The sequence below is a fragment of the Chaetodon auriga genome, chromosome 19 (genome assembly GCF_051107435.1).
Source record: "Chaetodon auriga isolate fChaAug3 chromosome 19, fChaAug3.hap1, whole genome shotgun sequence".
Lineage (NCBI taxonomy): Eukaryota > Metazoa > Chordata > Actinopteri > Chaetodontiformes > Chaetodontidae > Chaetodon > Chaetodon auriga.
In genome coordinates, this window is record NC_135092.1 from 22,472,868 (window position 1) to 22,490,000 (window position 17,133).

At 43.5% G+C, this 17,133-nt stretch overlaps 2 protein-coding genes across 2 annotated transcripts in view; one reads left to right on the forward strand and one right to left on the reverse strand.

The window, feature by feature from the left end:
- Positions 1–4,814: 4,814 nt before the first annotated feature.
- Positions 4,815–5,838, reverse strand: lage3 (L antigen family member 3). Its single transcript, XM_076757963.1, has 3 exons — positions 5,762–5,838; positions 5,040–5,168; positions 4,815–4,949 (listed from the first exon to the last, which is right to left on the reverse strand). Exons 1-3 carry the CDS (start codon positions 5,809–5,811, stop codon positions 4,835–4,837), a joined length of 294 nt encoding a protein of 97 aa, XP_076614078.1. The 5' UTR covers positions 5,812–5,838; the 3' UTR covers positions 4,815–4,834.
- LOC143337940 (cGMP-dependent protein kinase 1-like) overlaps positions 5,162–17,133 on the forward strand; it is an 18,611-nt gene continuing 6,639 nt past the window's right edge. Inside the window, exons 1-6 of the mRNA XM_076757961.1 lie at positions 5,162–5,283; positions 7,831–8,066; positions 9,697–9,832; positions 9,927–9,993; positions 10,073–10,172; positions 13,445–13,558. Coding sequence (XP_076614076.1) covers positions 7,853–8,066; positions 9,697–9,832; positions 9,927–9,993; positions 10,073–10,172; positions 13,445–13,558 — 631 coding nt within the window. The 5' untranslated portion in view covers positions 5,162–5,283; positions 7,831–7,852. The remainder of the gene's footprint in view (positions 5,284–7,830; positions 8,067–9,696; positions 9,833–9,926; positions 9,994–10,072; positions 10,173–13,444; positions 13,559–17,133) is intronic.

Here is a 17,133-nt window from a genome sequence, read left to right on the forward strand (position 1 = left end):
GAAGCTTATTTGACAAAAAGCTGTGATTGGCTGTGTGAAAAAGCCTTGAATAGATGTGTTAAAGGTGCAGCACGACGGTTTTTTATGCAGCCAGTTAACAGTCGTAGAGTGAGACAGCTGACTCGTGATTCACAAAACACTGCAGCTCGTTTGGTGACACAGTCGAGACAAAGAGGTGTCGACCTCAAACGCTCCATCAGCTCCTCAGTTCACGATGAAAGGACTTTAGACAACCTCACACACAACATGAGGGTTCACACTCAATCCCACTGACTGAGCAGGAAGGATTCACTCATTCATCTGACAGCTGACGTGTAAATTCACACACTTTAACATTTCTGGAAGCTTCAGTTAGGTCTTGAAATGTTTTCATTGGTTGTTGTCCTCAGAAACGAGGCTGAGACTCATTCGTTTTGCTGATCTGTAATCTGTAATCACTCATTCACCACTTCATAGATGGTGTAGCACAGCACACTGCTGGCTCCACCGTGGGAGCTCTGAGGGCTGACGTTTACTCACCCAACAGTAACTGTGGAGTGATTTCCTTCCCAGCCGGAGCGAGGAGCGCGGATGGAGGCCAGCGTCCGCGAACCCCGCCCGCCTCGCTGACACTTCCTGGACGAGCCAGAGAGGTTTGTGTTTCCACACAGTTTGACTTAAATAACTGAAATCGCTTCGATAATGAAATGGTAGTTCATTATGTGTTTACTGCGATAAAGTTCTGAGTCCGTCTGAGCTGCACCGTTAAATATTTAGGAACATCCATGTTGGGACTCCATTACACCTTTTACGTCACTACATTTATCTGACAGCTTCAGTTATTAATTACTTTATGGATTAAGATCCATCATTGTGACCACATTTCTCACTATTGTCAGAGTGTTTCTAAAGCAAACGATCGATCGATGGACAAAGTGATCAGATTGATCCAGAATGAAAAGAATCATTAGTTTCCGTCCAACACAAATCAGTTAAAATGAGCTCCACCTCAACCAGCTCCAACAGGAACATCCTGCTGAGACATGAATGAGGGGACACACTGATCTAATGAGCCGCTGCTGTGACTGGAACCCATCACCTGTTCAGGTGAGCCGCTAAGACAGGTGCACAGGTGTGACCGAGCAACACCTGATAGGCCAGAGCCAAGTGCTGTCATGGAGTTAAAGTATCAGCAGGGAAAGTACAGCAGTACCTCTGTGACTAAAAACAATAAACAAAGCCTTGATTGTATATTCAAAGTCACAGATCCATACAGAGTACAAGTACAAGGTAACAGACAAGTACTTGAATAAATGTACAGATATTAGAATGAATAAGAACAAGCAGAAGCAGCTGGTTTGACCTTAAAGTGACTCACTGTGGGACGAGCTGCTCGTTGCTCGTCTCTTGGTGCTCTGCAGATGTTCCTCCAGATGTGGCCGCTTGCCACGCTTCATCTGAGCACCGCCGAATGCAGCGATGGCGCTCATGTGAAACAGGAGAGGAGGATGCTGAATGATCAGCCAATGGGAGGCTTCGACCCGCAGCCCACTTCCTGTGAGTCAGAGTAATGAAAGTGGCCTGAACCTGTCGTACCTGCAGTTGTGCAACAGATTCCACGCTGACATTTCAAAGGCTGACCTCCGTCCCGGCACTCACACTCACGTCGATGTGCTGCAGCTTCGCCAGTTTACGTTCGGCTTTTACAGCCTCTTGTCATCTGTGCGAGTGGGCTGATGTTTAAATGTCAGCCATGATGAGTCACTTGTGCGTGGCCTTCGCTGTCATCTTGAAATAAATATGTTTTACTACCGAAGCGTCTGCTGATGACAGCAGATTCACACTGTGAACGTTTGACTCTCAAGTTCAAGGCTTAAAACACGAAGAAGTACTTTAAAAACACCTTTTGATTGAGTTGAATTAAAGTTTTTACTGCTGGAGCCGTTACCCTGTATGACTCCAAACATCTGGATCAAAGTGGGTTTTTGATGAGGAAATTTAGTCGTTACAGCCAGCAAGTATTACAAAGAGCAAACACATTGGCATGAAGAGGTCAAAATAAAAAAAGAATTAAAAGGAGAGAGAGAGAAGGAAAAATACAAAATAAAAAAGATTCAAACAACAAACAAAAACAAGACAGTCCTTTAACATCAGAGCCTCGTTGAAGCAGACTGAGTCCACAGAGTCAATGGTGCATCAAGCTACATGCTAATGCTAGCATGGCCAATGCTAATGTTAAATGTTAAATGTCTCCGAGTAATTCTGTTTATAAGCAACTAATTTACAACAAACGAAAGCAGATTCTATTAAAGTAATGAGTCAGAAAACGTGACTTGAGACATGAAACACAACGTCATCATTAGAATTTATCTGAAAGCACGCTAACGCCGCTCATCAGCGTTAAAGTTAAATGAAACCATGAGAAGTCCTGCACTTTGAACTCCGTTCATTCCTAAAACACGTTGCAGACGAATGGAAACGATTCCTCACACCTGGAAAAAACATTTTAGTAATTTAAGCATATCATTTCTTAGTTTAGCATGTTAGCATGCTAACATTTAAATTAGCAGTAAACCCAAAGTCCAGCTGAGGCTGATGGGAATGTTCTGCAGGTAGTTCCTCATAAACCAATGTGGACACATGGGCTTGGTGACCTGATGGTGGCGCTAGAGGAACCGTCAGTAATCTGATCTTGAAATCCTGAATTTCTGAATTAGATTTCTTATCTCAGTGGATGCTGAAAGGTGAAAACGCTGCTGAGCTGCTGGTGGCGTAGGAGGAGAAGTGAAGAGGACTTTCATCCTCTGGGATCATGAGCGTGTTTGTTTCGAGGCGATCCTTCTGTCAGTGTTTGATGTTTCAGACGCACCGACGCTGACGTGCTGCTGAAAGAAAAGAGCTCAAAATAAAGAGCGTGTCAGTCCATCGCAGAAGCTTTTTTGCTGCCCGGTCGGCCTTTTCCCTCCCACGATTACGTCGTCTGATGTCCTGCAGAGAGCTGCAATAATGAACATTAATGCACACGCACACACGCGCACACACACACACACACACACACACACACACACAAACCTGGCTCCTGTTCACGTCGTTCATTTCTGTCATTAAGTTTCTTTTTGCTCGTCAGGCTTTTCATCAGCTTCCCAACATAAAGCCCACGATGACGCGTCTCTGTCATAATGGACGATTGTTGTGAGTCACAGCGCTCCTCTGCACTACAGAAACACCTCTAACATTTCAGAGAGCATGAAACTGTCAGCCATGACGCGCTTTCAAAATAAATATAAACCACATCAGTTCAGTCTTTCAAAAAGCACTCAAGTGTCTCTGTGTCTGTTGTCCTCTTGTCTCTGGTCTCTTTAGATCAGTGTCTCCTCGTTCATGTCTCAGCAGGATGTTCCTGTTGGAGTTGGTTGAGGTGGAGCTCATTTTAACTCAAACTAATGATTCTCTTCATTCTGGATCAATCTGCTGATCATTTCCTCCATCGATCGATCGTAATAAATTCATGTGTTTTATTTGCAAAAATCTGTAAAGTAACTGAAGCTGTCAGACAAATGGAACTGAGTAAAAAGTACATTTCCCTCTGAGATGTAGTACAGCAGAAGCAGAAAGTGGAATGAATAGACTCAAGTACAAGTACCTCATATTTGTACTGAAGTACATTACTTGAGTAAATGTACTTGTTTAAAGGGAGAAAAGGTCCTGTAGGATTGTCAGACATTCACAGGTAGGTGTGTGTGTGTGTGTAACTACCAACACTCCTCCACCTGTTCATTCAGGCAGCTCCACCTGACAGAGATGGAGCAGTGGAGCCAATCACATCTGTGCTTCTGCAGAAATGATTCTCGAAATGTCTTTGTGGCGTCACTGTGACCGTTTCAGTGCCTTCATGCTTTTACTGTGAAAAGCAGCTGAACAGCTGATGCTTGCAGGAGAGGAAGACGTCTGATGGTCTGTTTGTGTCGTCTGGAGTTTCATTAGGACTCTGTCAGTCCGCTGGAGCTTCATTTCCTTTTCTCTGTGAAGTCTTCCACTCATCATCCTGTCACAGGTGTTTACCTCCCTGTTCAGGACGAGGACGGACCAATGGATGTTTGGACTGAGCTCGTTAGCACACAGCTGACAGAGAGGCGACCGCCTCAACAGGCAGATGTGATGTTTGTGTTCCTCCTCATGGAAAAATTATTTTTCTGCTCTGAAACCAAAAAAAAAAAAAGCTGGATGAGTTTTTGATCCTCTGGCGCCCCCTGCTGCTCCTCTGCAGGTTTGACTTTCCTGACAGTTCAAACTCAAACTGAATGTTCGGATAAATAACTTATGTTTCTCATCGTGTAGATTCAGGCTCTGATTCTTATTCTCATCATCGTCTTCACTGTGACTCCGAGAGTGAATTAATGTTCAGTTCAACTGTTCAAACACATTTTATTTCAGTGTTTCGAAGATCAACGATTCATCTGCTGATCATCTTTCTGATTGATTGTTTAGTCTGTAAAGTGTTGGAAAACAGTCAGAAATGTCCTTCAGTTTCAGAGACCGAGTCCACGTCTTCAGACTTGTTTTACTCAGGAATTTATTTGCAAAGACATAAAACAGAAACATCTGAGAAGCTGGAACCAGAGAATACTTGATTTTGACTGAAATATCTGATAGATCGATCTCTGATCTGTCAGGTAACAGAAGCCTTTTACTTTAACAACCACACAGTCAAACCAGCGGCTCCACCTTAACGATCAGATTTTCCTCCTTAAGACAGGTTAAGCTGCCAGTCGTCACAGTAACAACCTGTCACACCTGAGTCGAGTCCAAGTGGAGGACGAGGGAATGAAATGAGTCCTGAAACGTCCGTCCCACTTCAATGAGAGACAGGAGGACCAAACATGTCCATGGTCTCCACGACGAGCGCCAGATGATCCAGAAACGAGTTCACGGACACTCTGAGGATCCGAGCTTCGTCCGCGCTCCACCTCCTGAAACACACGAAGAAGAAGTTCAGTGGAGGACATCAGCAGGACGACGGTCCCATGAAGGCTGAGCAGGCGTGAAGCAGAGTCCCTCACACAGACAACGTCCTGCCGGACACGGACAGCTGTTTGCTGATGCCGCCTTTCCTCGGCTCTCGGTCCGGCGACAGCGAGCGCAGAGCGATGGCGGCCTCACGAGACGACGGGAAGGGGACGTCCAGAGAACTGAGGACGGTCAAGGAAGACAAGTCTCAAACCTCTACAGGACGTCTCTTTAACTGATGGACAGTCTTCTCTGCTGTCTGTCCTCAGGAACAAGTTTCCATCCAAACTCTGCAAAGTAAAACGTCTCACTTCTTCTCTTTGTTCACATCTAACACACGTCCTGTCAGCAGTGCCTCCATTTTCAGCTTCTTTACACTTATTCAGATGGAAATATTCTACGTTTTACTGCATGACATTCATTTGATAACTTCAGTTACTTTGTAGATTCAGATTGATAAACCAAACAGAATCTATAAATAAATTCTATTATTTTTCATTAGGTAAATGTTATTGATCCTCGTGGTGAGAGCGAGTCAGCAGTTTACTAAAATCCTCTCCTGATAAAAACAGGACAAATGACCGATTAAAGCTCCGGAGTAATATCAGGTCCGACGGTAGAATTAATACTAAACACTAGAAAACAGGATTCAACCGCCTCCGTCAGTCACAGTGAAGCTAACTTGCGCTTTTTCATCAATGAAACTAAAGACAGAACTTTAAAAAACACAAATACAACTTAGAGTTAAATATCCGGAGCTGAACTGAAAGGATACAACTCCAGTTTGTCTGTTTCATGGTTCGTGTCTCCGTCCGTCGCCGCCATCCTGTTTGTTGTGCTAAAGTCAATGAAGCTTCCGGAAAAGAAGAACTTCCGGCCCGAACTTCTTCTGCGGAAAGAGACAGTGACGGCGCGCTGCTGCCCCCAGCGGCGGAGTGCAGTACTCCGCACAAATGACACGGCGAAGTACAGGTAAAATAGACTTTTTGTCATAAAATATTATCCATGAGAAATCTTTATGTATGGAAGATACGTTAAGTAAAAGTAAAGTAAAAATACTCTGTTCCAAGTTGAACTCCCACATTGTAAATCTTAACTGACTAAAAATCAGTTTTATCAGCAAAAGGTACTTTAACTCATTTCATGCAGTGTTAGCTGATTAATGTACTCAGATACAATAAAATAAGATAATCCTTTTTTAATCCCATGGCGGAACAATTTGCAGTGTTACAGCAGCAGAAGGGAGCAGTAATAATAATAATGTGGTTTAATGTGTGTAATTTGTATTTTATTTGCCCATTCTAGATTTTTAATTTCTTCATCTGCAAAGTAACTAAAAGGGTCAAATAAATGTAGTGGAGTAAAAAACAGGTTCAATATAAAGCAAATAGAAATGCTCAAAATGAAAAAGAAAGTTCTAGTACCTTAGAATTGTACTTAAGTAGATTACTTTTTATGAAAGTAAAGTAAAAATAATGGACCACGACACTCTTCAGTCTTCAGTTTGTGGACATTCAGCATAAACTGAGGTGGAATGTAACTGAGTACATTTACTCAAGTACTCCAGGACTCAAACACGTTGTGAAGGCGTCACTTTGGGCTCATCTGACCACAATAATCTAATCAGATCAGACAGAAAAGGACAACAGTCACAGGGGACAGTTTACTGCACTGAATACTTTTACTTTGAATACATGAAGTACAGTTTCATGATTATACTTGCATACTTTGAGTAAGATGCTGCATTTTCACTGAAGTAATCTGTTATATTTTACTTGTAACAGAGTATTTCTGTCGTGTACTTTTATTGAAGTAAAGGATGTGAGTACTTCCTCCGTCGCTGGACTTTTATTTTGTAGTCTGCTGTCAAACTCAGCTGTGCGCATCTGCGCGTCGCTTCGTCCTCTGAGTCCAAACCGATGAAGCTTCGCGTCTGTCGGACTCAGGATGTTCATCCGCAGCCGCGGCGCCGCGTTCACGTCTGAACACTTCCAATAATTGATTATTTCTTTATCGGGAATTAAGAAGCAGACACGAGCGAGACTCTTCTGACTCAGCAGCGTTTGAGCGACCCGGACTTCACTGTGAAAAGTGAGTACATGATGAATGAATGGATGAATGAATGAAGATGAACGAGTGCAGACCACACGTTCATTCCTGACTGTGTGTGTGTGTGTGTGTGTGTGTGTGTGTGTGTGTGTGTGTGTGTGGTGGCGATGGAATATTCACTGAGACCAACCCTCTGTTACTACAGTAAAAGTACACCACACAGTATAAATACTCTGTTACCTTTCAACAGTTTACTGAGGTGAAAGTACTAAAGTGTTATTTAAATATAATGAAAGTACCAGAAGTAAAAGTACTGATTGTGCAGAAAGGCTGATTTCACAGAAATGTTGATTCTATGACTGAATTATTAGTATTGACGTATTCACGTGTTCATTTCTTTAATGTTGCAGCTGCTGAAGGTTCAGCTCGTTTAATGACTCCGTGGTCTGATTGTGAATTTCCTCCTGGATCAATAAAGTTTTATCTTAATCTACAATAAACACGCCGTCATGTATGAGTTGATCTGCCGTTTGTGTTAGTGATCTGAATCTGCAAAGGAGCGAATAACTAACATGATCAAGTCCCGTGAATGAAGGCTAGACGAGTAAAAAGTACATGATTTACCTCTGAGATGTAGAGGAAAAGTATGAAGCTGCAGAAAATGAAAGTACTCAAGTAGAAGTACCTCAAACTGTGCTCCAGTAGAACACTTGAGTAAATGTACTCAGTTACTTTCCATCCCTGCCTGCAGTCCAGCTGTTCACAGTGTCCCTCCTCTTCCTCTTCCTCCTGCAGTACTTGAGTGCAGTATTTGTACATGGCCGGGTCTAAGAGCGCGGGGACCCTGAGGGACCTGCAGCTGGCTCTGCAGCTGAAGATCGAGGAGCTCAGACAGAGAGACGCGCTCATCGACGAGCTGGAGCTGGAGCTGGACACCAAAGACGACCTGATCAGACAGCTGCAGGTGGAGCTGGACCGACACCGCAGCGCGTCGCAGCACGCGGCCACCTCCGCGGACACGGGCAGCACAGGTGTGTCAGTCACCTGCCGGCTCAGGTGGAATCAGTGTGACACGAGTCCTGACGGAAAACATCTTCTCTGCTTTCAGTCCAGAACCATGAAAATCAGCTCTGACAGCATTTCACTCCCATAAGATAAGATAAGATAAGATAAGATAAGATAAGATAAGATAAGATAAGACTCTACTGATGCCACGTGGGGGAATTTTACTCGTTACAAAAGCAGGAATGAAGAGGAAATGTACTCAGCCATTTCCTGTGTACTATTGCACAGTAGAAAATATATAACATAGTAAAAATACATAAGTATACTAAAAATATCAAATACTGCACAAGAGAAGTTGCACAGATGTAAAGAATATTAGTGTATGTTAACACAGAGATTATCAGCAGTGGTGGGAAGTAAAGTACATTTACTCAAGTACAATTTTGAGGTATTTCTACTTTGCTTGAGTATTTCCATTTTATGTTACTTTATACTCTGCTTCATCTCAGAGGCAAAAACACTGACAGGAATACTTTACTGCTACAGGAGTACTTTTACTTTAAGTACTTAAGGTTTCGGATGCAGAGCTTTTACTTGTAATGGAGTATTTTCAGTGTAGTATTAGTACTTAGGCAGAGGATCTGAGTGGCTGTCAGACTCTAAATTCTGAGGTTATATAAACTTCAACCAGACACCAAATCAGCTGAGTTTTGATATTTTATTAATGATATTATCGTAACTGCAGGAATAAAATGCTGAATGATTTATTTATTTATAAGAAGTAAGAAAAGAAATACTGCCTGTAAATATTCAGTGTGTATTATTATATATTTACGATGCGCCCACACGCTTGAGATGCTTTATGTTTTATGTTGTTTTATGTCTTGCTCCTGAAGACATCATGTTTCATTTCAGCTGTGTTTTCCTCACAGCTGGAGGATAAATGACCTTGAATCTGAACTTGAGATGCTTCCAGGTCGTTCACTTCTCATTGAAAACACAGAGGTCATGACCTCAGTGCTGCAAAATATAATTATAACAAATAATTTACTGATTGAGTCAAGAGCAGAGGAAAAACTCTCCGTCAGCACTGGTTTGTGTCACTGCGTCTGTGATTCTGCGTCCACAGCTGATCTCAGCTCAGCTTGAAGGTCAAAGAGGACCGTGGCTGAAGCTGCAGGTTCACTGTGTGTCAGCTGCTGTCGTCCTGTGCTGTTATCAGTGGACAGATGGACATTGTTGGGCGGCTGTTTGCAGGGTCTCCCCGCTGATATGGACACACCTCCGACATGACAGTCACCGTATCATACACACGTTCTGCTTCAGTGGCTTCAAATAAAATCACCTGATCTGATCCCCTCTGACATAAACTGACCTGGAAACAGCACAAAGTCAATAGAATTAATGTTTTCCCTCATCAGATTAGCTTTTGTAAATATCTAATAAACGTGTCAAAGACTGGAAAGTTGTGGAACGCTCCGAAAACTCTTTAAACTTCTTGTTTCTCACACGCAACACCTGGAAACTCACGCTGAGCTGGAACAACCTGTTAATGCATCTGGAGCCGGGTCGTGGAGGAACGAGTGGTTCAGCTCATGCATTTGGATGCCACAGAGCTGCCTCTGCTGACGCTGGTCTCTTTGCTTGTGTCTGAAGGAGCAGCAGTTCAGGCTCCAGCAGCTCCTGATGAGCCTCAGCGCACAAAGAGACAAGCCATCTCTGCAGAGCCGTCAGGGCTGGACCCCTCCCAGCTCACCGATGTGACCCTCACCAGCTACTGCAAGAGCAAGGAGTGAGCGGGAAACACACACACACACACACACACACACACACACACACACACACACAGGAGGACGGATGTGTCTGACCGGTGTGTGTGTTTGCAGGTCTAGAGAGCTGATCCAAAGGGCTCTGATGGACAACGACTTCATGAAACACCTGGAACAGGGGCAGGTAACGACGCACCTGCGACGTCCTCCTCCTCGTGTGTTTGGTTTGAAAGGTCAGCTCACGTGTTGCCTTGTGTGTGCAGATCCTCACCATCATGGACTGCATGCATCCCACCAGCCTGGCCAAAGGCTGCTGCGTCATCCAGGAGGGCGACGACGGCTCCACGGTCTACGTTCTGGAGGGTAAGGCTGCTCGCCGTCGCTCAGTCAGAATCAGCTTCAAACTGTTATTTCAGCTGAGATCACAAAGAAAATCCTCAGAATTCATGTATGTGCTGCTCAGTGTTTTTAGGATGGGGCCAAGTAGCATCAGAGCTAGTTAGCAAGTGAGCTAGCTCAAGTACAAGTTCAAAAAACAAAGAGTCCTTAAAAAGAAGAAACAGACTCACATGAAGTTAATTAAAATAAAAAACTGAAAGTATTTTATTTGTAAACGTGAACTTTCTACAGCGTTCAGCAGATCCTGCGCGTGCCAAACATGCTCATGCTAACGTGATGGTTTTTAGCACCTGTATGTAAAGAAGTCTGCTAGCTTGGAAAGCTACTGTTACTCACTTGTGCTAGCATGTTCCCAGCTGGCTAGCATGCTATCAGTTAGCTTGTCAGCAACAGCAGTTCACCAATTAGCCACGTTTCTAGAAACAAACATTTAGCAAAAGATATGAGAAAAAGTTCTTTGAACCAGCACAGGGAAAACATGAGGGTTCATCCTGTGGGGACAAAGAACGTCCACACGGAGGACAGACACACCAGCGAGGCCACCGTGGCAAGAAAAGATGTCCTCCCTCCAGACTGAAGCCTGTGCTCAGCGGGACAAGAGTAATCCTGATCCAGACAGACGGCCGACAAACAGAGCTCCACCAGAGAAGAAGAAGAGTGAGCGGGCAGGAAACAGCCGCAGTGAGGTGATGTCGTGGTGAGGTCATTGTCTGGACGCCGTTCAGTGATAAATGTTACGGCGGCTCACACACAAACTTGTGACGTATCTCCAGTCCACTTCAGCCATGTGTCCCTGACACCTTCGCTCCTCTGCCGCCGTCAAGTGCTGGTGTTGTTCAAGGACGAGGACAGACAGTCTTTCACGCTCTTTCAGCTCTCAACAGACGCCCAGTCCTCCCCTTTGAATTCATGGCGTTCTTTGAAGCCGTTCAGTTGGATTGACTGAACGCTGCTGTCCTCACCAGTCGGCACCAGTCGGTTCAGCTCATTGTCCCAGTAGAAACTGTTGAGACGGCTCGAAAAGGTATTATAAAAGATAAAAGATATTATATATATTATATATTTATATATTTATTTTTTAAAAACATTTTTCAACCCTGTGCTGAGCTTGTTGCAATCGAAATTTCGTCCGGTGGACACGTGCTGTCTACTGAATGACAGTAAAGTTTGTCTAAGTACTTTCAAGGAACTTTTCCATTAAAACTTATTCATAAAACCAATAATTAACATTTTGAAACATGCAACCAAGTGAATGACAAGACAATCAACTCCTATGAACAGAAGTACACATTTTAAGCTTCAACAGAATAATTTCAAGTTTATTTCATATAATAAGAATTCAGCAGAAAAAGGCATCACTAAAAACTGTTGCAGCATTAAACTGCAGCCACAGAACAATCTGCACTGTTCTATTAAAAATGCTGTTCATGAATGTATGTGTATTAAAGCAAGTAAACAACAGTATGAAGACATCTTTTTTTTTTACACCAATAGAGGCACAGATCAGAGATCAGTACAACAGAATACATGCCTATTCCATACTGCTCTCCTTCCTCTTCAGTACTATCAGTACCAACCTCCTCCACCGTCTCCTTGAAGAAGAGTTTTCCCGTCTTCACTGCAGTCGAAGCTTGATGGTTAACAAACATGCACATTGACTCAATTTGAAATGTTTTGAGATTTCTCATTAGCAATAAAACCAAATTTGGTCCTATGTGTTGTCATGTGATGTATGTTTGTTGTTGTAGAGCAAATTGTCAAACTAAGTCTGGAGTTTCCTTATTAGGTTACATAACGTGAGCCAAGATTCACGATTCATAGTGATCAGCTGGTCATGGGGGAACAGCCAGCGGAAGGTCCCTGTGCGCACCTCATCTAAGGAAATGACCATAAATTATAGGCGGGTTTGAATAACTGGGGGAAGAATAAAACATAACGAAATCGTAACAATTATATTTTTTCTACAATACATTTAATTTCATTTTAACGATAACAGTGGGCTCCAGGTCCACATAAACAGCTCTGGGATTGTGCTTTCCAGCTTCAGTCTCACTGAAGAACGTGTTGAAGGAATCATCTCCTGCTCCGAGAGTCTTGTTACTGAGTATCTGTCCGTCTGGCGTGATCCCGTGTTCGTGACAAAAAAGCTCCCAGCAGGCATTGCCAATCTGGACACCAGCCTGACCCACGTGGATGGAGATACACTCACGCTGGAGGAAAACAAAGACAATTTGTGACATTCAGCATTCATTTTCGACAGACATTTATATACGTTTCACCCATTTCTAATAACATGCTTCAGTTCATACATCATATGTTTAAGATAGCTCAAAATCTAAGATCATCATCATGACCAAGTCACCTGACACATGCTGCGCGTGTAATCTTATTTAGAGATACAATTAATGAAGATATATTTAAGGCAGAAAAAAAATCTCATGTTGAGAAAATCCTTAAACAAGATCTCTGGAGGAACATAATTTCAATTACACATCAAGTGTTTGATGCAATGATTTTATGACAAACACCTGGCTGCAGTCAGGCCCTTTAAATAGGTGGTAAGGCAGAGGAATATGACAAGGCTGCTGATGTAACCCAACTGGGTATGTCAGTGTGCAGGAAAGTCTACAAGTGTGACTAAAATTTAATTTATAGGTCAAACCTTTTCTATTAGAAAGAAGAACACAACAAGAAATTAAATAAGTAAATAAACTTTAACAGCAATATAAACAATATATATCGTTTAATGTCGACGTAGATTTCGGCTCTGCTGTTTGGTGGTTTCTGGTCATCGTGAGTAAAAAGGCTCCTCAGCTGCTGGACTGGAGGAGAAGAACAATAAAGAATATTAAAAAAAAAGAGAGAGAAAAAGATGTGTTTATAATAATAAACAGACGCAGTGATCGATCTGACCAGCACAGACATGATCTCTTATAAGCAGTTTCCATTGTATTATTTAATAATGTGCACATTTAAATTAGAGGATGATGTTCATAATGCTGCACATTTCAGCAGCATTTAAACATGATTTGGTTATAGATGTGATTATGAAGCCGCTGGTTTTAAATGACCTATATAATACGTAGTATTGTTCCAGACGGTGTCCCTTAGAGATTAATCTGTGCTCATTTTTCACTGTTTTCTGACGTTTTTCTCACTTTTAGACTAGTCTGAGTTTAAACTTTTACACAGTTTAATCGTCAGGTGGATTAGCTGCTGTCATTGTGTGTTCACAGAGGGGATGGTTGAGGTGACCAAACAAGGAAGGAAACTTTGCACCATCAGTCCAGGCAAAGTGTTTGGGGAACTGGCGATCCTGTACAACTGCACTCGCACAGCATCAGTAACAGGTAACACACACGAGCACACACTCACGACACGCTGCTCCCACCAACAAGAACATTGTTTTCTCGTAATCTGATGTTCAGAGACGATGGAAATGGTTGAGGGCCAGTGACGCAGATGTTTGACCCCGACAATGCCGCTGAAGGCCTCTTCATCCATCAGTGCTGCTGGCAGAGGAATAAAGTCAGACTGTGAAAATATTTTAACGGCACAGTAACTTTTAATCATTCGGTGACAAATGAAGTGGTCACGTCCACCACAAACATCACTGCACAGCCTCGTTTTCCCCTCAGTGATTCCTTCACCTGTGGAGCTCTTTCAGACCGCCTCACATTTACAACATGCTGCTGTGGAGCATTTCAATCTGACAGAAATCTCCAAATGAGCAGAAATAAAGCTGAAACTCTCAGCGTGGTCTGAGGCCATTACTGAGGATTTAAGGGCTGAGCCCCTACATTAATATTTATATTAGCTGCAGCTTGATAGATGGGATACAACAGCTAGCATGTTGGCTAATGCTAGCTAATATTAGCAAACTGAGATATTGTATTAAATTCACTGTCTAACATTTTATCGTGCCTTCAAAGATTCACATAATGAAACGGAACAAGTGGAGCTCTGCAGCATCACGTCACCGGAGTCACGTCACAAGGAAGCAAATAAGCAGATTGCCTTAAAACGTCCAGTGTGGTTTTATATGATGAGCTAATCCGGTTTCCCCACATCACATTTGATCGGATGAATTTATGTCCATGCATCGGAGTTTGTTGGAAAATAAGAGATTTTGATATAAAAACGGTCAAAACTCATTTTCTGTATTAACATATAAGAAGAGATAGTGAAGACGGTCGGATCAGAAATACATTGATCTGTGTTTTCTGTCACGGTGTCTGAAGGGAAAAACTTTCACTCTTCATCCTGTTTGATTGGCCTCCTCATTGATCTCTCAGCACTCTGCATGTTCGCGCCTTGCAGATCTAATCCCTTCATCTTCCCGGTGGACGGTCGGGCTTCAGATGAAGGATGAGCTTTAAATGTGGTGTGAAACTGGTTTCTGTTTGTGTGTTTGTGCATCACTTTGATGAGCTGGAGAGACGCCGAGACCCTGACTGATTAACGGTGTGTTTTCGGCAGGATTTTGTTGACAGCCCTCGTGTTCTTGGCTGTGTGACATAAAAAAATCAGACGGATCTATAAAACACATTTATCTTTAAAAGCGGTCCTGAGTTCATCTTTTCTCTGAGTCTCTTTGGATCAGCGTCCTTGTGCTTTTCAGTGTCATCCAAGTGAGTGAAAGAGTGAGACACGTACAGAAATCAGCCATCAGGTCCGGATCATCCTTCCCTTGACAGGAAGCAGGAGTTTTTCAACACTTTTACAAACATTTGATAAAATGACTGTGTGCCCTGTGAATCATCGCCATCTCTGCAGCCTTTTTCTGTCCTCCAGCTGGCTGTTTTAACTTTAATGCATCGTTTCCCGTCGCAGCAGGCAGACACAGTTAGAGACCAGCTGTTGGACAAAGAGACAGACATGTCCCTCAGGAGCTGGTGGAGACCAAAAACAGAGTGACAAGAGAGAAAACGCTGGACGACATTCATCAGACTCAGGCAGCTGTTTGTAAGAAAAACTCCTCCGTGTAAACGTAAAGGAATCATTGAGCCTTCTGACAAACACCTTCGATGAAACGACTGATACCACCCACACATCTGTCTGCAAACATGAAGCTAGCCAGCAGCGGGTTAGCTTAGCGTAGCATACAGACTGGAAACAGGGGCAGAGTTAGCCTGAAACTGTGCTCAAATAAAACAAAATATGATGTAAAAATGGCAAACTGCCATGAACTCGACCTGATCGTAGCATCCCGACCAACCACAGGTATGTTTCCTTTAGGTTAAACTTTAGGTTTCTTTATGTTTCAGCTGCACTTTGTGGCAGCGCTGTGGTTAAGGGCTGTTAGGTTTAGGCACAGAGGACACTTGGTCAGATGTAGAAAAGAAATCATATCCTGCTGCTTGGCCGGCGTCCGTCACCGCCTCGTCCTCCTGATGAGAAGCTCAGCTCATGTAATCTGAACTCTGTGGAGCTGCTGTAGAAACACTGACTGAAACTGTGGCTCTGAAAACGCTGCGTGTCGGCAGGTTAAGGCTGTTGCAGCTAAATATTAAATGTGAAATGAAAAATGATTTTTACGCTCAGAGTTTGCAGTCATATTGGAAAATGTAATGATTAATGGAAAAGAAGAGGGGAAAATGGAAGAAATGATGAATCCACGGCTGCATTGAACAATGACTTCTCATCTTCAGCCTCATCAAACTGTGCGGCAGGCCGAATGTGTCCTCTGGGCCGGGCTCTGAGTTCCTGCTCCGAGCTCAGCTGACGACCACGAAGACGATGAAGGTTATTTTCTCCAGAGGGACAAAGCTCCCTCCAGAACCACAGGAGGCAAACTGACCGAGCGCTCTGCTGCAGGCTTCACAGATGACTTTACATGTAAGCACGATGGACGCACAGGAGGACATGTTGACTGATGTTTCTATAGCAACGTGGACGATGAGAGGCAATTAAAGTGAAAGTCATTGAAGCCGGTGGGAGAGACCAGTTCAGCATCACCTGCCCTGCTGGATTTAGACCTTCGTCCTTTATGAGGTGAAGATGGTGAGATACGGCGTGCCGGGCGGCGCCGTGACGCAGAGCAGCAGGATGTAAACAGCTTGTGAAATGAAAGCTTTGATGGGATTAGAAGAGACGCAGATAACCACCGCCGTGTGTGTGTGTGTGTGTCAGCTTCAGCTTTAAACAATCTTAGTGAGGACATTTCTGCCGTGTGAGGACACCGGCTGGACCTCACCGCTGCAAAGGAGCGTTTGAAGGATTCAGTTCAAAGCTTCAGGTTTTAGGGTCGGCGTGAGGCGTTCAGGTGCGATGGATCAGGAGCATCTCCAGACCTGTTTCACAGCACGTAGAAACACGCTGAAGGTTTTTTCCAGCAGTTAGTTTAATATTTTTCATTTGAGAAGTTCAACTACTGGACACAAAATATCTCCCACTGAAAGTCTCCTCATGTTTCCACGTCACGCTTTACACAGGCTGTGGACGGACGTCACTCTGCACAGCCAAGGCATTTCTGTGTGTGTGTGTGCGTGCGTGCGTGCGTGTGTGTGCGCGCTCTCTCCTTTCTTTCCGGTTATCCTTGAAGAAAGTTTCTTCTTCTCAAAGAACTCTGAAAAGCCGCTTTGTGTGTTTATGAAGGCTGTTTCCTTGAAGCTGCACGTCTGCTCTGCTGAACTGTGACCATGACGACGCGTCGTTCCAGCTGAAGCTGTTCACAGTAAGAATAACAGAGAGACGTTTATGAGCATCTCTGCTTGACCTTCACTGACGGCTGCTTTTGTCTTCCTGAGAGACATTCTTAAGCTTTTTAATGGACTTTGCTGACTGTAAGAAAAACGTCATGTATTGTCAGTCTTATCCTTTCAGATCAATACATGAGTCCAGGGTCCACTCTTGATGGTCTTCTATTCACCGTACACATAAACAGTGTAATCTGTTCCTTAATCTGACTGCAGCAGGTTCATGA